The sequence below is a fragment of the Sander vitreus genome, chromosome 16, assembly GCF_031162955.1.
Source record: "Sander vitreus isolate 19-12246 chromosome 16, sanVit1, whole genome shotgun sequence".
NCBI lineage: Eukaryota > Metazoa > Chordata > Actinopteri > Perciformes > Percidae > Sander > Sander vitreus.
In genome coordinates, this window is record NC_135870.1 from 18,792,514 (window position 1) to 18,819,435 (window position 26,922).

The 26,922-nt window shown below is 40.4% G+C and overlaps 1 protein-coding gene across 4 annotated transcripts; it reads right to left on the bottom strand.

The window, feature by feature from the left end:
- Positions 1 to 302: 302 nt before the first annotated feature.
- On the bottom strand, positions 303 to 25,287 carry LOC144531399 (cytochrome P450 26B1-like). 4 transcript variants are annotated; one of them, XM_078271503.1, is made up of 12 exons: positions 25,204 to 25,287; positions 24,836 to 25,057; positions 22,838 to 22,915; positions 22,369 to 22,453; positions 21,940 to 21,975; positions 20,190 to 20,329; positions 19,932 to 20,055; positions 18,630 to 18,774; positions 18,323 to 18,427; positions 14,772 to 14,899; positions 5,956 to 6,043; positions 303 to 1,806 (listed from the first exon to the last, which is right to left on the bottom strand). In XM_078271503.1, exons 2-12 carry the CDS (start codon positions 25,026 to 25,028, stop codon positions 1,645 to 1,647), a joined length of 1,284 nt encoding a protein of 427 aa, XP_078127629.1. In that variant the 5' UTR covers positions 25,029 to 25,057; positions 25,204 to 25,287; the 3' UTR covers positions 303 to 1,644. The 4 variants fall into 4 exon arrangements, with proteins under 4 accessions (XP_078127629.1, XP_078127626.1, XP_078127625.1 ...); XM_078271500.1 differs by having other exon boundaries at positions 24,839 to 25,273; XM_078271499.1 differs by having other exon boundaries at positions 24,836 to 25,273.
- Between the last annotated feature and the right edge of the window lie 1,635 nt (positions 25,288 to 26,922).

Sequence of the window (26,922 nt, forward strand, 5' to 3'; positions counted from 1 at the left end):
TAGTAGTATACAGCTGTTATACATCATATCATCCATACAGTTCTTAAAACATAATAAAATATATGACACACTGGTATCGGATCAGTAATCGGTATCGGCCGATACTTAAGTTCAGGTATCGGAATCAGTATCGGGAAGCAAAAAATGGTATCGGACCATCTCTACTTAGTCTCTAGTCTCTCTTTACTTTAGTTAGTAGGGATTTTTCTTTATTAGACAGTGACATCTGAAGGACCTTCATAGGCCTGAGGAGGCAGAAGTGTCAATTACTTCAAAAGAAAAGAGCACAAATGAAAGAAAAATCAGGGGAAAAAAACTATATTTTATTTTTTCTTATTCCTTGAATCTTCCCAACACCCCTGAGATCTATTTTGGGAGGCCCCGACCCTTAAATTGGGAACCACTACAATTTAAAATTACAGAATATTTCACCTGCAAATTTGACAGAATAAAGAAACGGAAGCAGCAACAATAAATTACTCCAAATGTTATTTTTGTTTTACTAAAAATATAGCACACATGCTCATAAAAGAACAATGTAGCATATTAAGACGTTATAGTAACATTACATGAAGTTAGACACTGTCTCGTACGTCAAATCAGAAAAAGACATTTAACAATTACAGCCTTCAAATGACTATGAAAGACAAATGCAAACGTACACACTATGTAATATAATGAATGTGTACCACACTTGAATATTAATAAATTATTAGTTACAAATAAAAAATATGTGTATCTATGAGGCAGACACATAATGAGTGTAGTTTAGTTTATGATGCATGGGCTAAAAATCATTCAGGTTACAAAGGTTATTTAAACTGTAGCTCTCAAACGCCTTCTGGCATTATTTGCATGTGATTCAGATGGTATGTGTATCACTGCCAACTGCTTTCAAAAATAACCAGGTTAGTGTGTGCAAGTGTGTGTGCGTTTGTGAGACTTGCATACTAAAGTCAGTGTCGGTATGACGAATTGTTGCTAAGCAGTGGTGGTTGCTAGGTGGTGGAGGGGGGAGGGGAGACAGGTTTGCAGTTAGGTAGGGAATCTGAGGGCTTACCTCTGTGTGCAAGTGTGTGCGTTCCCTTGGATATATTTGGTTTAAATAGTGATGCTGCAGTGTGGTAAAAAGAAACGTGATTTCTCACCGCATAAAAGCTGCAGTTTTGGAGGTAATTTCAATTTCTGTCCACAGCTAACTCCACCACGACGAAAAGGAAGGTGTACCTCAAGTCACCCTAGAAGCAATATCTGATGTATAAGACAGGTTCAGTGAGGCAAAGAGCTTCATGTTGTGGGTTTTTATTATAGTAAATGACCCATTAGAAAACAGACCAAACTAAATGCTTGTCTTCTGTCACAGATTCATGAAGCAAAGCAAAGCGGAATATCTGGCAGAGAACACCGAGTGAAACCAGTACACTCCTCGGCTTTCCCCAGGACGATTACTGAATTATACGCAGCAGGGAAAGCCTCACAGTTTGCTGGCTTCCCTGTGTGTGTGTTCACATATTTTCCAGCTTGTTCTGCACATTCTAGACAGGTATATGTGGCCTCTAGCTACCGTTTTTAATGCTCATATCTTTTTTTCCCCTTTTTCTTTGAACATATAAGCAGGTACATCACCAAACATACTGCGCATCCCTAGTTGGTGTCGCTCCTGTCAGATCTGGTCAGATCCAGTCGGGTAAAAGAGATGGCGGGGGGGTTAGCGGGGCGAGACACAGGCAGCCATTTGTACTCAAGGTCCTGTGATGGAGGGTCCAAACACCAGTCGTAGTGCTTTATCAGGTACATGCATGCTTCCTGGCAGCAAAACAAGAAAAGGAAGAGTTTTCTGAATGTGTTGTAACTTCAGTATCTTTGCTGTACCGACATAAACGTAGCTTACTTTCTGCTTGACAGATGATGTTTTAGAGTTAAAAGCAGTGGGGGTGGAAGTGACAATTTCCTAATTTTATACTAGTGCAAAAACAAAATGTTAAACCAGAAGGCACTTGGCAGAGCGAGAGCTTCCGCCAACGCTGAAGAAGTCTTCGTGTGAAGCTACAGCCTCCATAACACTTTCTTTGTATGTTGTTTTCAAGATTTGAAAGTAGGAATGCAATGTAACACCTTTCAGCAGCCAAGGTGAAACGGAACATTAGGTTGACTCAAATCACAAACACTTTCTTGATATCTGTGCTCATCTTGACCATCTAGCAGAGCTCAATAAGAGCTTTCTTTTTTTCTTTAAGATTATCTTTTGGGCATTTTAGGCCTTTATTTTTATAGGACAGCTGAAGACATGAAAGGGGAGAGAGAGGGGGAATGACATGCAGCAAAGGGCCGCAGGTCGGAGTCAAACTCGCCTCCGCTGCGTCGAGGAGTAAACCTCTATATATGGGCGCGCACTCTATCAGGTGAGCTACCCAGGCGCCCAACAATAACAGCTTTTGAAATGTGTTCAATTTTCATTTTTCTTTATTTAAATTAATATTACACTCTCATCTCCAGTCACCTTTGTGTAAATGTTGAACAATGGTACCACATGACAGCAAACGGCTGATTCCACAGTATTTTGTTCTACATAGTGAGTGCACTCAGAGCTCCATGGTTGGTGATACTATAGGCAGCATTCCCCATTGGCCGATTGTCAGCCACAGAGCAGAGCAATCACATTCACCAGTAACAGCCAGTTGCCCCACCTCCTTCCACTTTGTGAATGAAGATTTCCCTGATAGAGGGGGAAGAGCAGGATGAATGAAACGGGGATGGAGGAAGGGAGGCAAGAAGTGAAGGAATTGGGGAAGGATGATGATGCGGGGGTGGGAGGAAGGAGGGAAAGGGGGAGGATGAAGCAAGGAGGCGATGAGTCACATCTCTGACCTAGATCCCTGTGGTCTACTTTTTACTCTGGTCACGGCCTCCTGTTTGTGTGTGTGTGTGTGTATGTGGTGGTATATGCAAGTGGTCAGTCTGCTGAGAGCCAGACACACTTTACAGCCAAATGGTGTGGTCTTTAAGCGAAAAAAAGAAAGAAAGAAAGATAAGGTTCAAGGTGGGCATCATTAGTGAAAAATAAACCATAACAAGTTGATGGATAGAGTGTATATCTCTTGTACATTATCACATAGCAGAGTTGGGTCATGCTTTTCAATGTTGCTGAGAGCAATATTTACGAATGGAATGAGAGAAGTCTTCAGCTGAAAGATGGAGCAGGGTTGACCTTGTTACTATGGATCTGGACATCATCTTTCTGAATTTATTTTATCAGTGATTGGTTGACAGTTCACCAGCCTGTGTCAGTGAATGTGAAATTAAATATGTACACAGGAGTGTGAAAAGGAACTAGACTGGAAGAAGAGAGAAGAAAGAGTATGAGAGCAATGTAGTGCCTGCTTTATCCCATTCATGCCACTCGTTTAAGCAATAAGGAACAATAAGTAGTAATAGAATAAGTAATCTAGTTTTAAATTAGATATGATTGTCCTGCTGAACAATGAGGAGAGCTGAATGAGAGAGCAGATCATCAAACCGCTTTGAGCTTTTCACCTGCGCTCCAATCAGCTCAACATTAACAATGACTCATGAGTGTGTGTGTGTGTGTGTGTGTGTGTGTGTGTGTGTGTGTGTGTGTGTGTGTGTGCAGTATTGAGTCATTCCTCGCATCCTCACATTTGCATTACAGTAACGATAGCTTGCAGTAACACCCATCTATATTATAGTTATATGCATATGTTGCTATTTTTGCTCTATAATAATCTGGGAAGGAAAAACATAGAATATGTTATTTACCTTTTAGGTTTAATAATGCATTTTATATGTTAGCTAACAGTCTGACTTAATGTGTCTGATGTGGACTGCTGAAATGAGCCTCTCATTGGCTTATTGGTGCAACCTGCTTTCTTCCCTTACACAAACATAAACACACCGACCCCTGTCAATCAGGATAGGATCAGGTGAACTTGTTTAGGGTGTTGTCCGTGGTTTCGTCTCAAAGGTTCCAAATTGTAAAAAAGTTATAAAGCAGGTCGAGGTGCTACATAAATACTGTGAAAGTATCATATGCTCAATCCATGGAGAAATGCACACAGCCCGTATTCAGAAACTGTACCTTTAAAAGGAGCCATCAGGACTTTTGTTGTGATGTCACAACTATCCTATACTACTGTATGTATACTGTAGGTAACTGCAATAACAGTGCAGAGACTCTAAAGCTGTGGACACACAGAGCCGACGGCCAAACGTCGGCAGAAAAGGCAGTTGGACGGAGCAGTCTCCCCAAATTGGTCAAAAAAGTGCCTCATAACACACCAAAGCGACGAGACGTAATACGTCTCCATAACAGCAGGCGGCGCTAATCTGAATTATCGCCCAAAAATGAAAAACGGCAACAAGTCACGTGGGTCTGGTTTCTTCGGAAATTCAATTCAATTAGAGCAAACTGGGCTTTTTCAGGAGGGGCCTTAAAGAGACAGGCGCTACACCAGAGTGTTTCAGACAGAGGGTGAATACAGGTATATTCAAACAAACAGTATAAGAACATTTTTGTTTTTTGAACATTAAAGTATGTAAACGTGTTCTAGTAAAAACCCAAAATAAACGTTGAAACCTGAAAATGAGCATAATATGGGACCTTTAAAACTTTTACCCTCTCACTGTGTTTGTGTTTTTTTTACACTTCAAAGTCAATTGGAGTTGTTTTCAGGTTGGTGTCACCCTCAACTCCCCAGTGTCCAGGCTTACAGAACATACATAGACACAGCGGTTTCCAGAGGTAACACCTTCACATGGGAAATAAATCTCTCTCCTTCCTGTTTGTGTGTGTGTGTGTGTGTGTGTGTGTGTGTGTGTGTATGTATGTATGTGTGTGTGTCCCCTGAGTATATAGGCAATGGTGGCTATAGTGAGTGCTGCCGTGGGGACTGGCAGGTGGTTTAAACAGACAGTCTGTACTTGGGCTCTCCATCCGTTATCTCTAACACACACACACACACACACACACACACACACACACACACACACACACACACACACACACACACACACTTCATCATTCCCATGAGCAGTGCTCATGGTTCACCTTTCTCTGTTGTTTTTTTTGTTTAGAAGCCATATTAGTTATCATTAGTCATCGACAGTTACAGCAGTGTTGTGCCTTCTTCTGTTAGCAGGCCCTCTACAAATACAAAGGGTTTTCCCAGAAACTTCCCAATTTTCACTTTCCTCTTGGTTGCAAATTCTCATTTTTCTCATATAACATATTCAAATATAAATAAATATAATCTATCCAGTGTATACTATCTCCCATAATACTATTTGAATTTATACAGATGTTATACCTTCAAACATAATAAATCTTCAATAAATTAAATGACAGCCTTTGTTTTTGTTCAAACAACATGCAGAGAATAGGATTAATGAATTTTTAACATCCATAACTGTGATTTAAATAAAAGACTTTTCAGGTTGGCAGGTTTAATTAAAAATGCATTATGTACATTTTTGTTAATCAAGGTGAGTTTAGTTACAGTATATAGGTTAATTTACCATGGACAAATGAGGAAAACCTAACTGGTTGCCTCTATCTCACAACAGTGACCTTTTTCCAGTTACAGTACTATTTCTACAAATATAGACCATATTCGACATCAGCTCTTTTGCATCCTCTCCTCATTCCCTGAAAAGAATAAACACATTGGACGCTTTTTTTTTTTTCTATCAGCGACTCAGTCCAGTAGACTTCCCACAAAATGTGACTCAGAAGCATGAAAATCAAAATTGAAAATTGAAAAATGCAGCGCTAAGGCTGCTGAACCACAAAAAAGCAATTCAAAAAAGACAGCCTTCGGTCAATCTTTTACCTCATTTGCTCAAAAAGACTGTGGCACTAATGGGATTGGTGTGTGAGTGCATGTATGTATTTATGTGTGTTTGTGCATGGCAGTGTAATGAGCAAAGAAATGTACTCACCTTAAGGAAGACATCAGTAAGTTTAGTTCCAATACAGCTTCTAGGCCCGTTGCCGAACGAACACAGGAAGTGCTCCTGGCCTGCATTCCTGCACATGCAAAAACATAGTTACATGGTTACACACAAATGCAAAATGTGTGCAAAGAAACCAGAGATGCAGAAATCAGTATACGGACGGAACTTCAATAGTTGGAGGAACACAAAACTTTTTTTGAAATGATTTGCTTCAAATCAGAGCGCTAATGCATGTATTGTTCAACAGGACTGGATTTGAATTCCATTTAGTCAGCCCCTCAGCAGAATAATGACCACCTTATGCGTCTGTTGCGTGCGTTTAACAAATAAGTCAAAGAAGGCGCTGTTATCCACAGGATGACCATCAGGTCTGACATCATATGATGGTAACATGATGGGCAGACGTCACGTCTTTCAACCAATGATAGGACCTGAATGGTGGCCAGTGGTCACTGATGATCACATAAGTAAACCTTGTCCATGTGTCATTTAGAAAAGAATGCAGACGTGAATGCCTGTGAATGCAAATCTGGCACTGTGGGGATAGAGAATGTCTTTAACACAAACAACAGCGCTCTGTTTCGGATATTTAAATGTTTCCCTTGTAATCTGAAATACAGTGCAATATTGTCTGTGTCCTTTCATTTCTTCATTGGTGTACTTGCATCTTATGCTGGCAGGAATGTGTGGCATGCATGATACAAACAAAACAGGGATCGAAATTGCTCCATAGTGTTTCTAGTGGTCAAAAACTCTGAACTGGAAATGCATCTTTGAACACCACCCAGACTCCTTGCTTGTTCCAGCTCACCTCTGTGGCATGAGAGCCAATGAAATAATACTTATTGTAATATTTCTCTTTGGGGCATCAGGAGAAAATCATGTAGATTCTGGACAGAAGGACTAAACTGTGTGAAGGTGACAACATAATGTGGGCCTGAATCATTGTCATACCTCAACACTTGTTTTCTGTCTGACTCTCTTGCCATACCTGCTGTAACTTTTCAATTTCTCCTCTAAAAATATACATACAAATAAAGAGATGCTGGTTGTTCCAGCCGATAGGTTTGTCAACAGCCTTCTAATGCAGGCCATCTCTCCCCTCTAACTACTAATGCATCCTGTCTTCCCAAAACCTGAGCTCTGATTAAAGGCAAACAGGAAGCATTAGTGGTGTGTATAATCTGGGTCCAGTGTGTGTAGGGGGCTTTGTGCATGCGAGAGTTAGAGACACGAGCGAAAGGGAGAATATTAGTGTTCTCTGCCGCATCTGTCTAATGGTTTAATGTACTATTAGGCCCATCCTGAAACAGTAAGATGTGTAGCATACAATGCAGTCCTGTAATACTAAGACTAAGGGAGAGAGTCTTACCAAGCAGTCCAGCATATGGCTAAATCAAACATGCTCAATGGATGGGAAGTAAATCCAAGAAGTATGATCTATTTTACAGTATAATAAATTTTTTTCTCTATAAAGTGTAATGAGAGAGCAATGCGAAACACCACGACTGAGCTCTGAGGCAAAAAAAACCATTTAATTCATTCAGTTGAGTTATTAGTTTTAATAAAGGGCTTCTGAAAGAAGAAAAAACCTGAAAATGTTAAATGTGCTGTACTTGAAATACTGAAACAAACAGCGGGCTGGGATTGCCTCACAGAGAGCTTCTACATTAAAGGTAGGTTGGATTGTGAAGATCCAGGACTCAGCCAAAAAATTTGAACATCGACAACTTCTTAGTCCCTCCCCCCCTTTCCGCTAAAGCCCAAAACGGTCTCCTAAGCCCCCACAAGGGAGAATGAATGCGTGTGCATGAGCAGTGATTGACACACAGTTAGACACCCCCCCTGGCCCTGATTGGTGTATCTGAACAGGGATCTGTGGATTTTCTTTTTTTTAATGACCTCCTTCATGATGTTCTACTTGAACATAGGGTCAGTTTCAGCAAATATGACAGAAAGTTAGTTTTATAAGTCTTACCTACTGTACCTTTAATGTTCTGAATGTTGAGTTAAAACGCCCCTTTAAACAATCTAAAAATCTTTTGCTTCTGGGTGCATTCTGTGGTTTAATGGTATATTTGGATAACTGAACATTGACATTTATCAAGTTTCTCCAGTGAGTTTGATAACAGAAAATGTTTCAGTGATCATCAATGGTAAATACCAAATGTGTGATCGTGTCAGGTTTTGGTGACGTACAGAAGCACTGCTTCAAGACAAGTTGTTTGGAACACTCGGAAATGCTCCAAAACTCGATCTGATGTTGTGCCCATTGATGGCTTTTGCTGCCAGTCAGCGAAACAGTTGACCAATCAGAGCTTGATAGGCGGGATTAAGGATGTGGGCATCATCTTCTTACATAGCTAGCCAGCTACCTACACTACCTACATTCATGAAGAATAGCTAATTGTGGATTAGGTCAATGCAGCTCTTTCAGTTGTTGTAAGTCCACTTACAGAAATAACAACTTGTAGTTCAACATATTTCTGCTCCTACCAACTGAAGCTTCCATGTAAACTAAAAAGGACTTGGATAGGTCTCTTTCTACCGATTTGTAAAAGCAAAACAACCTTTCTTTTAAAAGATATACATCTGGAAATCAATTATAAACTCAACACACTAGCTGAACTAACTAAAATGCAGTTGTTGATTTACTGAAATGGAGAAAAGTCTAAACAATACTAATCTAGCAACCGCAATCTAATACTTAAAATTTGCTGATAATTTCCACTTCAAATGAAAACCAATGTATGTTAGCATTTTCTGTGGAAGGAAGAAGGAAACTCCCCGTTCTCAGATTTATCTAAAAACTAGCACACAACCTGCTGCAGTAGCTCAGAGTTTTTATCTCTTTTTGGTAGCTTTTCTGAAGTATTTATCTACAGCCGGAGCCTGTGTGGGCGCTTGGCTGATAGGATGTTAACTTGCCAAATGAAAAAGCATCGGAATGGTACAGTATGTACTGGGACACACACACACACAGCGGACAATATATGCAATTATGACACAGAAACACACACACACACACACACACACACACACACACACACACACACACACAGATGATTAAACTGTAGTTATTGTAGGTGGGCTTGTTACGTAACACGACTGCAGTCATCAAATTAAACAGCCAGGTGTTAAGGAAAGGAGCGAGGCAACTATTAAAGCAGACAGGAAAATAGTCTCCAGGAAGACTGACAGATGGAGAAGGAGGCAGGTAGGAGGAAAAAGAAATAGACCGGAAGATAAATCTAGGGTTGGAAGAGTAAATACAGCAAACACACAGGCAGACAGACACACAGAAAGACAGTTTCATCCTGTGAGCAGCAATTAAGACACACAGTAGTATACACATGCATGAATCCAAACAATAAATACAAAATACAGTATATAGTTTCAGCTGGTGAATTTGGTGCACTAGTGAGTATTTACAGCAGCAGGACGGTGTATGTGGGATCGACTCAAAATAAACTGCGTACTCATGTTCATTGTAAAAAAAGGATCATGTCACCCAGAACAACAGTGTGGCTCATTTTATTTTTTTATAGTTTTTGACAACAATGGAGATCTGGGTGAATGGGTTGGCTACACAGACAATACTTGTCAGCAGGATCAATTATTTGTTGGCTTTACGCCGCCTTCACACTGGCAGTTGAAATCAGCTCCGTAATACGCAATACGCCAGCGGACATCGTACTACACCGTTGAAAAGCTTCGGAAGCGACTCACAAAAATGGCAGAGAGACTAGAACGACTGATAAGTATCTGAATGTACGATTCTCTATGACCTCTCTTATACAGATATAAATAGAAAGGCTGCTGCGTGGAGACAAGTTGCCCAGGACGTTGACATGTCACATCGGTTAAATGTGATATAGCGGTATAATGTCAATAGTTCGATGTCTGTTGCTAGCTAACTAATTAGCATTAGCAGGTTTGTTTATCAATACCATAGCAACGCTGGAATTGTCGGATAGGAACCGTCCGTAGCCTTTCGCAAGAGTTACATTTTTTTTAACGCATCCGGATGACCAACTGACACGATTTTTTTCGCACCGCACTCGTTCGGACCCGGTTCGGACCCATTCGCATGCAGTCTGCGAATCTCCATAGGAAATGAATGACTTGGAGCTGATTTCAACTGCCAGTGTGAAGGCGCCGTTAGTCTTAGACTTTAATAGTTTTTGACAACAATGGCACAATCAACTACACAGCACAGATTCATACTCTTTAACAGCTTTGTTCACTGTAAGAAAAATATATTAGCAGACTTCTATTCTAGACATCTTTTAAGGATTGAAATGCTCGTATACTTTAAGTCTCGGACCCTGGCTGAGCTATGGACAAACTTTTTGACTTGAGTCATTATCGTTTTTTTATTTTTTATAATATGCTAGATTTTACATCATATTGTCTCAAGGCAAATCTCCTCTGACTCATTCCCTCACCCCATCCCAGTAAGCACACACACACACACACACACACACACAGGGAATCCCATTGGTAAAAACCGGTATGAGGTGGACAGTTACCATGGCAGCAGCTACGTGTCTATTCATTCATAGATTTATTTCATAGTGTTCTGTCAGTTGCTTTTACGTTCACTTCAATCAATTTTAAATGGCACCCTTTACTATGTTAACATTGTGTTATGTATAAGCAGATCATCGTAATTTTTTTAGTTTAAATTAATTTTGTCCTTTTGGCACTGTATAAAAAGTCCTATTTTGTTTATATCTACCCTTGATAAATCCACCCAATAGAGGTTTCTGCTGTAAGAAATCTAATTCAATTGTTTTCATTTCAAAAATTGTCACAGAGCAGCACAAGATACCATTCTCTGCTTTATGATCATGTTTGCAACAGCAACAAATAAAATTGCTTAAACTGATGCGGCTCAACCTGTGTGTGCTTGTGTGTCTGTGTATGTTATTTGTCTTCATTTAAACTGTCAGTTCCACTAAAAGGGGTGTCAATGCTGATTTAACTGACAGATGGAAGCCCCAAACTAAAAGAGGACATTTCATTGTAGAGGAATCACCCTCTTTTTATTCTGAGAGCCACAAAAAAACAAAAACAGGACAGGATCTTCTCTGACTCATTTTTCTGTACACCATCCCACTCCACAGGGCATCATTCTCCCCCACCCTGCACACACACACACACACAACGACACACACACACACACACACACACAGAGAGAATCCTTATTGGTAAAGACGGTGTCAGGTGACTAGTTTCCACGGCAGCAGCTACCTACCTACATACATACATACATTTCACCCCCCCCCCCCCTCCTCCTGGTCTCCTGAATGAACTAGCATGAATGAGAATAAACAGGTGAATGGAGGAAGTGGATGAATAGAAAACCAGTTGACTGAGAGAGTGAATTAGTGACGGAGCCAGATCAGGTTTCATTTTACCAGAGCATGTAGCAGACTGAGAGCGAGGGATGCAGACCCATCTTTTACTGTTTGTGTATCTCTGTATTGTGTTCATTGTTTTGTTTTTTCCTCAAATCTGATTTGTGTGATTAGGCATTGTTAATCTATCTGCATAGGTTGCTAAGGCAACCATGTGGGCGTATGCATATGCGGCGCTAACCATTGTGATTTTCCAATCCATAGTCATAAAGCAAGCTGCGGTCTAGACCCCCACAAAATAGATTACTAGTCTGCTTTGTATGGAAGGATTTATATGCAGTCTATGCAATTTTCATTTATTTATTTATTTAGATAAAACACATAATTCTGGTGCCAACCTGCCCTCCATTCAGGATTTATACATCACACAGGAAATGGGCAGGATCACTGCCACATATAAATATAGGCATTAATTAGGGCAATATGTTGTTGTTGCGCAATACAGGAATTGATACGCTGGCGCCAAATATAAATATTTAAATTATTAAAAAGAAGGCGCTCTAAATAGATTTTCCTGCTCCCAGCGTCGCTACTTCATGGCTCCTTGAGGTGGCGCTCAACACATGAATGAGGGAAACTTGAACATAAGTTAACTGGCCAAAGAGGAAGGGGTTTTCAACGGGACAGCCACATTGAAGTAGGGTTAGGGTGTGGACCCATAGTTGCTCTATAGTTCTGTAATTTTAATTTACAGACTGAAAAACTTTTGTTTTTTTTGGTTTTCAGTTTGGACTTTATTAGCGAATAAGCAGAGAACACCTGCACTGAACCTTTTCACAGGCCTTTTGTATTCATAGTTAGACCGATATCGTGATCATCGTATCATTATAGGATTGTCCAGCAATATATTGATTATCGCAGAAATGCTGTATCGTGATAGTATTGGCATCGTGAGCCATGTATCCTGTATCGTACTGTGAGGTACCCTGTGATTCCCATCCCTTATATTAATGATTCCATATTAATTCAAGCACCCTTTGCACTATTGTCTTACATTGTAATTAGGGCTGCAACAACGAAACGCTAAAATCGATAGAATTTGATTATTAAAAAAGTTGGCAACGAATTTCATTATCGAGTCGTTGTATCAATATGCCACTCAGTCGCGGAGATAAAAAAAATTTATTGTGTTGAGCGCAGAGCGGAGCAGAGCAGAGTGGAGCAGCGCAGAGCAGCGCAAAGCAGCGCAGAGCAGCGCAAAGCAGCGCGAAAGAAAAGAAAAAAGAGCAGAGCGGGGGTAGAGGAAATACGGAGAGAGACCAGAGAGACCCGTAACGTTGTTCTGAAACACATGGCGGAGGCAGAGAAATCAGTACGACCTAAGTCATCCAAGGTGTGGGAGCATTTCACACTAAATAAATCGAAAACGTGTTAATTGCAAGATAAGCAAAAGCGACATGGCATGGCACAGGCGCACCACAGTCATAATTCAGCACCTAAAACGTAAACATGTTGGAGTCCTTGATGAGGAAGAAGGGAGTTCAACAGCAGGGTGAAGTCACTACAGAATCCTACTTTTGTTCCGTTTTGAAGTGAGGAACGTAACGTCCCTCCAGTAGCTCTTCTGGTGCTGGTGTGGTATTTACTCGTTATCCAGCCTGACAAGCATGACAAGCTAGCGTTAGCTCGTTAATAACAGTAGTAAAGCAGGGGTGGTATAGTTTGCAAGACTAAAGACACGTTTTTATTCACTCGCCTTTTTTGGCCCATTCATTTTTCAATCTATTGTCATGTATATATTCTGTGCTTTGTCCCATATCACTTATTGTTGACAAATATATTTGTGTGTGTTGTAGTTTTTAATTTCATTTTAAAGTTCTTTTATAGCACTTGGTCATCTTAAGCTGTGTTTAAATGTGGTGTACAAATGAACTTATACATGATGGTAATAATTTAATGAATAAGCTTCAAGTGTGTGTGTGTGTGTGTGTGTGTGTGTGTGTGTGTGTGTGTGTGTGTGTGTGTGTGGTCTGTATCTGCTCTTTGGGTTACTTACCTTTACACAACTATTAACTAAAACAACAAGTATGTATGTAAGTATGTACTGAGTTGATGTAAATTAATGCTTTTTTGTTTTTGTTTTTTTTATCCGATTCATCGATTAATCGAAAAAAATAATCGACAGATTCATCGATTATTAAAATAATCGTTAGTTGCAGCGCTACATTGTAATGAGAGCTTAGTTGTTACTATATATTCTCACCTTCTGTGTATGAACTGACATGTGTGACCCAATCTGTTTTAATTGGTGATGCGTAAATCTCCACTGAACACTTGTTATAACAGAAGCAAAGCAGATGTGCTGTTGCTATGGTTCCATTAAATTTAATATATACCTGTCACACCTGATAGTTAGACACAGGTAGCCTATTTTCTGTGGCTATGGTATCATTTATATGGCATAATCTCAGACTGTCATATGGCAATACAGAGTGGTGACCCTTTCGGAGTTCTGTGTCGGGGTTGCTTTGCATCGCGGTGCATTTCACCGCCATAACACTAGGGGGTGTGTGGCTTCGAAGTTCGGTATCGCCTGTGTCGCTCACCACCGAAACGGTACTGAGAATAGCAAACCCCAAATCGTATTTGTTTGGCCTTTTCTTGCTTAGATTTTGTAAAAAGAAATAGACACAGTGAAATCCATTGACCTAGTTACTGTAACCGGAAAATAAGTCTGAGGTTATTTGCGAGGTGTCTGCCAGCCAGTTGATGTTATGTTAGCAAGCAAACTTTAGCACAACTGCCCACAAAGTACTGCTTGCTGGCGAAGTGCTAATTTCAAAACGTTGCTGACATATAGACACTTTACAAATGGATAACCCCGTCATTGTAACCAAAATATGGCTTTTATTTGGATTTTATTTGCAAAGCTTATGTCAGTGAACTAGCATGTTGCTACTCCCCACAGTAGGCTGCTTGAAACACCGACTATCAACACACAGGACGAGTTGACCAATCACAATCCTTTGCGGAAACTTGAAGTTTTTGACTTGCTGTGACTCCATGAATGACCAGAAACCCCTTTACACATAGTAACAGATTCCAATACCGTCTTGTAATAAACACGACCTTTGTTGTTGACTAAGTGTCAAAAAGGTGTTCTATGGTATTTTGTATAAGACTGTATTATATTGTACAGCGGGTTTTTTTTCTTCTTTTTCTTCGTAAATTCATGGACGTTGATTGGTGTTTATATGCAAAGCATTCCCATGTGTGGGATACAGGATTACAACTGAAAATTCATATTCATTTCCTGCTCAGGTAAAGTAAGTCTGAATCTCGTTTACTCTAAGGAGGAAGCACCGAGGACACTTAAAAGTCTATTTCTGCAACGAGGTCAAAGCTTAATGAACAGAAAGACAAATCTAAGATCCTCACCTTCCGCTCCATCTCTCCGGCAGGAAGTTGTCCGGCTGCTGGAACACCTCTGGGTCGCGGTGGACAGAGCGGCTGATATAGATCGCACCATAATCCTTTGGAACAGGAAACCCTGCGATCGTAGTGTCCTATACACACACACACACACACACACACACACACACACACACACACACACACACACACACAGAGGAAGAAATTACATTATTATTATATATTATTTGAATTAATTGACATGGTGCTGAGAGTTGGAAGGTACGCTGTTCCTTACAAGAGTCACAAAGACAATTCCTACACCATATTAGATGAGCGTTGTTCTCACTGGGCTGAGCTTGGTTTTCACCTGTGTTTTTCAAACTGTAAAATCTTGCAAACGCTAAATCCTGTTTCACCTATAAAAAATTTATTTTCAAAAACTGTTGATCAGGAGGTTCATTTTAAAGCAGATAGGTAAGGAGTGACATTGCATACAATTAGAGCAAAAAGGGGAGCTAGGAACACTGCAATGACGGAACTTCAACAACATGCTAATAATACCCCTTTGAACAAAAATGAACGGGAGACTTCTTTAACACTGATGTTTGGCTCAAATACAAACTGCTGTACCTTTTGAAACAAAATTTCCCGAGTTGATTTTTCACTAAGCTCTGCTGAAAGGAGCCACCTTGGGGCAAAAAGACCACTTACCCAATTGTTGCCCTTTTAATTCACCTTTTCACTACGTCCATTAGTAGCTGCACTAATGGACTGCCACAGAACAGGATCACCGTTTCCGTTTTCTCCACCCTTTTTCTCATTTTTCTCTCTGCTGGAGTGGAAAATCTTTTACAAATCTCTTTCTTTCCCCCAGTTCTCGCTGATGTTTTTGCCAAGTATACACACACACACACACACACACACACACACACACACACACACACACACACACGTTGCGAAAACTATTGCATACCTTAGTTCCACCTGGATGGAGCTTCTACTTTTTCCACCTGATTGTGAATACTAATAATCTCTCTCTTTCTTACACACCTAACTGCACACATAAACATCTCATCAACTCTCCAGATCCAGCACTTCCTCTCTTGCTATTCTTTGTATTAGTAGTGTATTTGAGGTTTCTACAAAAGGTATTGCCAGGGTTAGGGGCAACTGTCAGTCTTTCTGGTTGCGTTCCTTGTTAATTATCCAATATTTAAAACGTCACTGTGGTGCCAACATTTCATATAGGTTATAATAACGCGTAGGAAAGGACTGCATGAATATGTGCCATACATTGCTAAATTGAATTCAATATACATTTAAACTTAAAAAGTACACTTCTGAGTGAAACATATTCATTCTGATGTGGTTACAGTCACTAATTAACTGTTAGTTGTCTTCAAAAGAGCTACTTTTATACAATGGCTTAAGTACTTTTCAATACAAATAATCTTGTCTACCTGAGTTTGCATATATATTCTAATACTCTTTCCTTCCCCAATAACTAATCCATCTTGCATTTGTGTTGTTTCATATCATGACCCTTGGGGACTTTCTGGTTTCCAAAAACCTTAATAAAAATACATCTATTCTTTGTGCTCTTTCCCCTCCAGAGTTCTCCAAAACCCCACACGTCATGACCCCGTATCCCACTGAGGCCGCCAGGAATCAAAGTGTAACACATTACTTTCCACTTGGCTTCACAGTGTCACCGGCACGCATCAATCCCACCGCCACACGCCCCCCACTCCCTTCCTTCCGGGGGAGCGGAGTCAATCAATTGCAGAGACGGATCAATGCCTCTGATTGGGCTGTTGCGTAAGGCTGTTTGATGAGGTCATAATGATCAAACACAGCCTGCGCGGGAGGAGGTGGAGGCAGCCTCCTGAGTGAGCAGCCGGCCAATCACGAGACGGGACTTTTGGGATTCTATTGGCTTGACAGTGTCAAACCAAAAAGCAATATTTTTAATGAATGAAAATCAATGTTGTAGGGCGCCTTGGTAGCTCACCTGGTAGAGCGTGCACCCATATATAGGGGTTTACTCCTCGACGCACGGCCACAGGTTCAACTCCGACTCCCCTTTGCCGCATGTCGTTCCCCCTCTCTCTCCCCCAACATGTCTTTAGCTGGCCTATACAAATAAAGGCCTAAAATGCCCAAAAGATAATCTTAAAAAAAAGAAGAAAAGTTGTTGTAAGATATACAGTAGACCAACAGGATACAAGATGCTTATGTGTATAGCACACATATTATAGACTACAATATTATAACCCTTCATAGATAATAATTCCCCAGTAAACGAAGCATGTGAAAATGATGGCTGCGTGGAACAAACTGAGAATAAATAATTAAGGAAATATGTAATAAAACAGCCCGTAGTTCAATGCATTTCAGTTGCATGCCTCTGTAATTGGGCTAATGGTGCTAAACATGCTGCCATAAAAACACACGTGCTGCTCAAGCACTGATTGTCAGACCTCTGTTTAAGCAGACACGCAATGCTAGTAGTAATTCATGTAATGGGACTCACTTGTTTAGCTGTCTTTGTTTCACTGAAGTAACACTGCGACATTATTTAATGCTGCAAGAGGAAAAGTCTCAGAAATAAAGCGCTTGTCACAGGCCTCAACAACAACTGAACATTATAAGATTGACCAAACTGGTATTTGGTGCGGGGCTAATATAATGTACACTGAGGTGGTCGTGTTTTTTGTCCAACATTCATAACTCTGGTAGTGTACAATACACACAAGAGGGAGTGACAGAAGAGTAGAGACTTTCATCTGCAGTATTATGTCGCCATCTAGAGGAAAGGAGTGCAATACAGAAAACAGCAAACACTCCTGGACTACATAGAAATAAATATATAAAAAAAAGGGACAACAATGACAATCACAAAGTGTAAAAAAATGGAAGACATTTCATTCAACAGTGTATATATGCACAGGGTTTGCTCAGGAGGGGATTAAGTGACCCTGGCTAAACAGTAAGTCCATTGAACAGCCTTGTTAAAACACCCAAATGAAATAAATCATAACATCATAAAAGACAGCTTTTTTTCTTATTATTTTAAGTTGTACTCAACAGAAAAACAAAAACAAAAAACAGATAACATACTATATATTAGATGGGCTGTTCTTACAATCCAGGGATTTTTAAGTAATTCTACTTGCACTGATTGTTGATGTTTTAGGACAACTGTATATGAAGTGCCAAACATGTAAAGCAAAAACCAGTTGGGAGTCCCATTTCATTTGGGTCTCTACACAACGGCTCAGTGCTTTCCACATGCTGGAAATACTCAAGAAGACTTTTCAAATCCTGATCTGTGAAAACAATTCAGCATCACACATGCCTGACTCCCCCACACTTCAAGTCGAGATCTGCCGATTAGTAGATCATGTTGCCTCTATTTCTTGTCTACAAGTGCAGGGTTTAGAGAAGAGAAGGTCTCAGAAGTGACACTAGATCTCTTAAACTCAGAAGACAGGGTAAGAAATACTGACTACTCATTCAGAACTACATGAAAACCAACAGGATGCGACCCACTCCCTTCTGGTGAACAGTCCTACCTGATCAGCTATTCTGCGTCCACCAATGAAAGGAGGCCAAAGTCTCTGCACCTCCAGCAGTACTGTGCGCAGGTAATCGGGGTCTTCCATCGCTCGCAGACGGGCCTTTTCATAGACACAAAGAAAGATTTCTGTCTGTTCCTTTTATTTAAAGCAGAAAGAACTAGGCAAGGAAAAGTTATGGCACATGGTTACTTTTATTTCAGAGGCCTCAATTCTGCTTAGGATGGAAAATAAATACTGTTAATAACTTTCACTTTACATGTAGTGCTGCATTAATATTAATTTCCATCACAGGTTTGTGTACCTGTTTGTTTCCACTGAGTGCCAGTGTGAAGGAGGTGAGCAGCGATGCCAGGGCTTTGGGGATCAGAGCTGAGATGAACAGCAGCAGATGCTGGGAGGCAGAAGTGGAGTCGGGCAGCGGCAAAGAACCAAGAGAGCCGACAAAACTGGAAAAGGCCGGCAAGGCAGATAGGAGATAGCCACATTGAGATTAAGATACCACGTCAACAATATATAAGTAATTAATAGTATGGTAACTATATTGAAATCAGCCCATAACCAGAGATCAACAGCCTCTACTAGCCTCTGATTTATGGCACAGAGGGAGAGAGCTTTATGCATGAGAATGGCACTGCAAAGAGCAACAGCCATCACAATTTTCAGTGGATAATGTTGCTGTAACTCAGTAAAGCCCGACCGAGAGACCAAGCAGATGAAGATCAAAGTTCGTCTTTACTCGTTGCCAAAAAACGAGTAAAGACTACTCGTTCCTAGTCAGGAAACTAGGCAGACAATAGGGCAGGAGTCCAAGGTTTTAGGCAGAGAGTGATGCAAGCAGGTTACAGGCAGTCAACATTTGTATTTTATTTCACAGGACTTACTGATCATTTCCAAATGTACTTAAAACTTGTGCAACAACCTAATAGAAACATAAGTACTGGCAAATCTTCAGCAAGCAGAAGCAAGAGGGAAAAGCTCTGTTTTTGAGAATAAAAAAAAAAAAAATTAAGAAAAACTGCTGTGTGTGTGTGTGTGTGCGTGCATGTGCGCCTGCCTGGCTGTCTGCCTGTCTGCCTGTCTGCCTGCCTGAGATTGTGTAAGTGAGCCGCGTCGCCGTGGTCCTGCTTCACTACACCCTGCTACGCTCTGCTGTGCCCTGCTGCGTCCTGCTGAACCTGCTACGTCCACCCATGCCCTGCTGTGCCACGCTACATACTGTAACGCCCTACAGTGCCCTGCTATGACATGAACAACTACGACTACCATTTTCTAGTCACTGTTCCATTATCTTTATTGTGACTATTATTGCCACTGTTCATCACACCCCCAACTGGCACCGTCAGACACCGCCTACCAAGAGCCTGGGTCTGTCCGAGGTTTCTTCCTAAAAGGGAGTTTTTCCTCGCCACTGTCGCACCATGCTTGCTCTTGGGGGAATTACTAGAATTGTTGGGACTTTATAAATTATAGTGTGGTCTAGATCTACTCTATCTGTAAAGTGTCCTGAGATAACTTTTGTTATGATTTGATACTATAAATACAATGTAATTGAATTAAGTGAGACAGATAAAGACAGACAGGAGGTACAAAGATACACTCTTACCCCTGTGTGTCATTCTCCAGTTTGTCTTTAATGATGACCATCAGTTTGTCTCTAGCGTCAAGAGCAGTGGAGAAACCCGAAGACCACAGAGGAACCTTCAGGTTGACTGGAGCAGAGATCAGACCTGAAGAAAAAAAAGCAGGGGTTGCTTGAGCAGGTCAAGGGAAGTCCTGCACTCATGCGTCCATACTTGGATGGGCAAAAATGGGCATGTGTGGTGTTTTTTTGTGTGTGTACAGCATATCTGTATGCCGCTACCATGCCAGTGCTGGGTGCAGAGCTGCATGATTTCCTGGAATAGGTCAGGCTGCTCCTCTGCTCGTATGTTCAGAAAAAGGCCCAAAACCAACTCTGTGCCCAGGCGCTTAAAGGCAGAGTACACACACTCTGGCTGGCCACTACACACACACACACACACACACACACACACACACACACACACACACACACACACACCTGTTACCTTTGCTGTCCCAAAACAATCAGTCTGTAATGTAAATATGAAGTGACTGCAATCGATCTCATAATGGAATGAAAAAAAAAAAATATCAACCACACATCATGAAACTGTATGTAACATTAACGAGAATAGAGGAAGTTGAAACTTTCTGCAAAAACAACAAAAATAAGAAACCAAAACCAACAGCAATATGAAGAAATATGGGAGCCAAAATTGTTGTTTGGAACTACACACAACCCAACTGTTGTGTGGCTGCTGTGTACTGTTTTTTCATTGTGTGCACATACATACACATACACACAGTGAAACACATCCTATCCACCTTTCTAACCCTGTTTTTATGTCACTATAGCCGCTTTCCGACCGGAGGGATTTTTGCAGTTCCTAGAACATAAAATTCCTAGAACCTTTTTTTTCTCGTGTTCCGACTGGACCAATTTGGGGATTTTTAAGTCCCTCTGGCCACAGTTCCTGTCACTCTTTCAGCTCCTACTTCAGGGCAGGGTCTTTTCCCTTTTCAGCATATGAACCTAGGTCAACGAGGGTCGGGTTTCCAGTACAGACAGACCAACAACGGGACAATTTTAACAATTTTCGCCATCTTATTCATCACTAATTTCACTTCTGACAACGTTTTAGGCGAGAAATGAACTGTTTAGATTTCGAATATAGGCAGTCTTGCGAAAATTGATGCCGAATTGGCAATTTGCTTCAAAGTTTTCGGAGTTGAGAGGAGCTCCATGAAGTGAGGCGACAGCCAGCAGGCGCCTGCCCCGGCCGCTAGCTCGTCGCTCGGCCAGTCATGATCAGAGACCCGGCTGTAAGCTGGAGGTCTCTCAGACCGCTCTCGTAAATAAGAGGCTTTTATTTCGCCGTTGACGGTTCGTTTATTTAAATATCACAACACATGTCCATCATAAGATTAACGGGAACCTGTGGTTAACTGTCTTTTCGGAGTTAAACTCCACAAGCGTGTCCTGCGGCTGGCCAGCCATCACACACACACACACACACACACACACACACACACACACACACACACACACACACACACACACACACACACACACACACACACACACACACACACACACACACACACACACACACACACACACAGCGCAGCAGGCAGAGGAGAGAGATACCCGTTTCTCTTTGGGAGACTTGTTTAAATTATGACAAATATGCTATATACATTAGATTTAGTTCATACTTTTTTTGGTGTATTTGTTTTCTGATTTTAACGCTATAAAGACCGTTGCCGTGCTTGCATCACTCCCTTACCCCTCCTGCCAGTCCCTATGGCCACTTCGCCAGTGCGAATGCAATTGGAAAAAACGGTTTTGGGGGAGAGTAGTTAGTAGATCTGTTTAGAAGTGGACTTTTCCTATAACTACGTTCCTGTAACTACTTGGTCGGAAAGCGGCTTATATCTTAATTCTACAGCTTGTAGAACTATTAGTAATCCTGCTTTGTATGTCATTTTGGACGAAAGCGTCTTCCAAAAGAGTAAATGTAAATGCTTAGAGTGCTGGAGGTTTATGTTACCTGAGAGAGAGGTCCTTCAGACAGCGCTCACATACACTGTGGGAAAAAAAAGAGGTAGAAGAAACACAAACAGACAAACACACACACACACTTCTTAGAGAAGATGCAGTAAGTCAGAGTCTTTTAAATAATATGTCCTGGCAGTGCATGTTGCTACATTCCGTCCATCGCAACAAAAACACAACTTACATTCACTTGTTTTTCCGTTTGACTTATATACACAGTATAATTATTTTAGAGATTTGTCGCTCCATCCAACAGACAGGCAGTCAGTTCTGGCTTAAGAAACCTTTGACATGGATGGACACATCATTGTTGCAGCAATAAAGCCTTTGCACTCTTGATGCCATCATGGACATCCACGGTACAAAAGGCTGGACACAAATAACGTATAAATACACAACGAGAGTAAAACATAACTTTCCCTACCTGGTGATATAATCACTTGATGATCCCAAACAGCCTCCTGTGAACAGGCTTGTGAGAGATAGGCGGAGAAGACATGCCTCCTCACCTAAAACACACAAATACAAGTTACTCATATTTATTATTTGCAGAGCTAAATTTAATCACATTTTAATAGTTGTTGTGATTTTATACAGTAGCATGTTGTTGTGAATGGCAAGTCTAGGAATCATCAGTGGCTGCATCTTGGAAAGTGTTAGTATTGTTTGCTTTAGAAAAAAATTTTCTTGTCTTAGTCATACCTTCTGTATTATTTTTCTTCTTCTTTTTTTTACAACAGCATCAGTGGTGGTTTCGTGGCCTAACAGACACTGGTTACTTAGTCCAGCTTGCTCTAGTTTGAACAAAACTGTGTGCAAAATACATTTCTGCTACCTCAGAATCTCTGTCTTGTGCTATTTCTGGGGGGGGTTTCATGTGTGCATGTGTTTACCATTAGTGGTGACAACGGTGTCACCATACATGTTGGTCATCAGGTCAGTTGGATCCTTCAGGAACAAGTTGGACTTCTCTGAAACACACAATGTAGACATTATTACAAACACATACATACATACTGTTCGTACACAACGTCCACGTCGCGGTTTGATTCTGCCTGCTCTATTATGGAGTATATTCTATTGGTTAGGGAATTTTGATAGGATTGTAACGCTAAAAAATCCGAGCGCGCAGGAGAGATCCGAGAGAAGAAGATTTGCAAGTGTGCAGAATCAGCCTGAGTGCGAGGAGAAGGGCCAAAGGTGAGAGCAGGAAATCTGTCTAAGCAACAACATATCTGAGTCCAAGCAGAAAGTTTGAGCACAAGCAGAGCAAATCCAAGAGCGAACAGTGGCTATTTAAGTGTGAGAGCAAGGTTTTGAGGGAAATTATTACAACATCTGAATGTAATATCAGTGAGAAATGCTCTCAAATTGAAAGAATGCGCTCTTGAATAAAGATAGGAATATAACTCCATACTCTATGGTGTGTTATGGTGTGTGTGTGTGTGTGTGTGTGTGTGTGTGTGTGTGTGTGTGTGTGTGTGTGTGTGTGTGTTTTAAAAACAAAGCAGGCTAGCAGGTTAGAAGTGGAAGTGGAAATGTGACAGTATTCCAGTTCCAACGTAACAAAATACCAAGATTCAATAATGTGAATATCAATATCAAAAACGCACAGGAACATTAAACGACACATCACTTAAAAATGACACAGAGAAACAAACGATAAAATCAAGGTTGGACATGTTTGTAATATATTTAAGAGGATTGCACTGTACAGTTTGTTCACACAAAGACTCCTTTAGGAAAGAATATTTCCCCATGTGTGACATCTGCTTAAAAAATTTAATTCTTCATCATCAATCTTGATAAAGTCTAGTTAATGGTCTGTTTTGTACATGTATTTTTAAAATCTCAATACAGTGTGCTACTATTTCTTTGTATTGGGGTATTTAATCAAGTTAAATGTGCAGATACTACATTCTAACAAGGTTTTCTTGTTCACAAATATTAGAGAATAAAATTAAATCTATAAGGCATTGAGGAGTTTGGAATAGTTCATTTTATAAAACATGTTTATATTCCTCAGAATATGGTACAGGTATTAAAAAACAAGTGTTGTTTAGGTTTCACTACGGAAAGTGCCGTATTGTTATTGGCTCTGATAGCTAAAATTTTCAAATAAGCAACGTCCTTCTTTAAAGGCTGTGTCTAATGAAAATCTTTACAATACTCCTATGACTTATAATGCATTACATTGTACTTTAAGATAAGTAAGTATAAGTATATTTTATCTCATTCAATCTCCTTCCCCCTCCCTTATATTCCTATCTTGGTTTTTCTTTATAGTTCTTCTATAGCCTCTTTTAATATAACTTGTGTTGAATGACATTTAGGAAAATATTTAATATAACATTTAATATATTTCATAGTACAACTAATACATTGTTTTGAAGTGGAGCAGACTACAATAAAACTTCATTTCAGTAAGTTAACATTCTCCTCTCTCCAGCAACATCAGGAGACTCATGACAGATCAGACTAAACTCGGGGTGAATTTAACTCCAGAGGAGATCCCCTTTTGTTCTTTTGCCTGAGAGCATTATCCTGAGGCAAAGGAGACTATGGTCACTATGAGCTCACAAGAAACTTCAGATACACAATGACACATTAACCAACAGGTTATTACATCTAATCAAAATTACCAATACTTCCCTTAATAGTTAGGTAATACTAATATAAATAGTTTTAAGCAGACTATTCAATCCATAAATCACTATCAACATACTGGTGTTTTATTTGTCGTTGGGAAGTCAACATAGGCTACATGTAGTAGGCCTACTGCTGAACTCTACCATGCTGGTGCTCACTCACTCACTCACTCACTCACTCACTCACTCACACACTCACTCACTCACACACTCACTCACTCACACACACACACACACACACACTACCACAGAGCAGCTCTCTCATCCCCTGCACGGAGCAGATGAAGGCGGTCGGTCTGTTCAGCATGCGGCACTGAAACACTCTGCTCCGGTGTTTCTCGATCCTCTGCTGGCAGAAGCTCACCGGGTCCCGGTAAAACTCCAGCGACTTGTCCCCAAACACCGACACACCAGCATTTCCTGGTAGTTTATACATCCAGGTCCGACGTTGGAGACGCACTTTCGCTAAAAAAATAAATAAATTAGCGATAGCAACTCTTCGCTCAAACGAAAGTGACTCTATAAACTTTACTAAAACTCGGTCCAGGTTCAGAGTAAATCCCGCTGTCATCGCCGGTTAATCATTTTAATCCGCGTGGCTCTAACATTACCTGTGTGTCAAATGACTGCTGCTATCTCATTGTTGTCACTGCTCTCTCTGGGTTGATTACCGAACGTATGACGCGTTTAGGTGGTGTCCGTAATTTAGTGCTTCCCTTCCTGATACTTTGTCATTACAACTGCAGTATTACAGTACTTTTACTGCTACTGTACAACAACAGCTATGTGCTACTAACACTATTATTGCTGGATCGCTCTAATCATAAAGAGCCTGGATGGTTGTAGAATGGCTTGTTTTCTGAATTTTCAAAACACCATTTCACCAATTAAGACTTATTTTACCAAACCCTTTCATTACCATTATCTGTGTGTCAGTTGAAATTTGAGGCTTTGATTATGCAACTGCCTGGTAAAAATAAATTCATAGGAGGAGCATAATAAAGAGTATACATTATACATGATTCAAATGATGAATAATAACCAACTAAACTGACAAACATAGTGTCCTCTTTACACCTTACATTACAATGCCTCTTGCACCCAGATGACATCTGGATATGGACAATTCACATTTGCACTCAACACCAAGATTGTATCAAATATCCTCATACAATTGGGCTGACTTTATCCCTCTAAAATGCATCAAATCTTCTGCGTCAGACTCACGACAGGTTATAAAAAGAAAGCTTCAAAATAGATGCAGCAGCAGAAATAGGACTCCCTACAGGGGCGCAACTACCCAGTGTCAGAGGGGTATGCAGCAACAATTTTGGCGCCTCCTCCCCCCCCCCAAAAAAAAGTGTGCCAGACATCATCATGCATGGGCTTTAAATAATAAAGGTTTATCTTTCAAAGTACATCAGCGACGTTAACGGTCACCTGGTTGCCCTTGGCAGCCAAAAAAAATCAGCAACTCCTAGTTGATGTGATTTGAGTGGTGAGTGGCTTTCCATCTCTGTCTGCACTATTTTTCCCCAAAAAAGGACACAGTGAATAGGTTGGTCAACAGAAGTTCAAACCATACTGGACATTTAGTTTTGTGTGGTCTAACTAATAGAACTCCTACCTGATGTCATCACTGGTCTCATCTCTACCTGATGCCATCGCCGACCTCATGTCTGTCTCATTCACTCCTTGCCTGTGTTCTTCTCCACTATGACATATTGTCAAACAAACATTATGTAATAGATTTTTCATTAGTTTTTCCATATTAATAATATTAAGAAATTAATCTGTTGGTATCAAGTGGCTCCCCGTACACTTCCACCTAATGTTAGACCTACCTGTTGCCTCCCCCTGTCTTTCCTGAACACCTGAATGAAATGAACTCACTGTTAAATATAGCAGCCTCAATTCAATTCTTAAATCAGCCTAGTGATGGCATCAGATAAGACAACTATTATGCAGTAAGGTTGTGCTGCTGTTGAAATTACATTCAGATTTTGTATTTTAAATATATATGTTTTCTTCATATTTATTTATTTTTCTTCTTGTCATTTATTGTGCATGCTACCTTATATTTTACCAGTTGTTATTTGACCTTAATAAAATTGAGATATGTCATGCATGGAATTGGTACCATAGGGTTTAACCAAAATCTAAATGTAGCTATCAGCAACATTGGTTTGCATTAAGCTAGCAAACACGACTGTTAACATGGATATTTGCAAGCCTCCAAGTTTGGTAGCAAATCTATGCATGATTCCATGGTAAACCAGAGTTATTGCATTAGTTATGTTTTCCAGATTATTGTCATTTATTGTACATGC

Bases quoted from the DNA above. Each gene is read 5' to 3' on its own strand.
- LOC144531399 (XM_078271499.1), bottom strand. From the start codon at position 25,163: ATGACAGCGGGATTTACTCTGAACCTGGACCGAGTTTTAGTAAAGTTT. The intron at 22,454-22,837 runs GTAAACACATGC...TGTGTGTTTTAG, and splicing joins CACCGTTGTCACCACTAATG to GTGAGGAGGCATGTCTTCTC. The intron at 20,056-20,189 runs GTAGCGGCATAC...TTTTTTCTTCAG, and splicing joins CTGCACCCAGCACTGGCATG to GTCTGATCTCTGCTCCAGTC.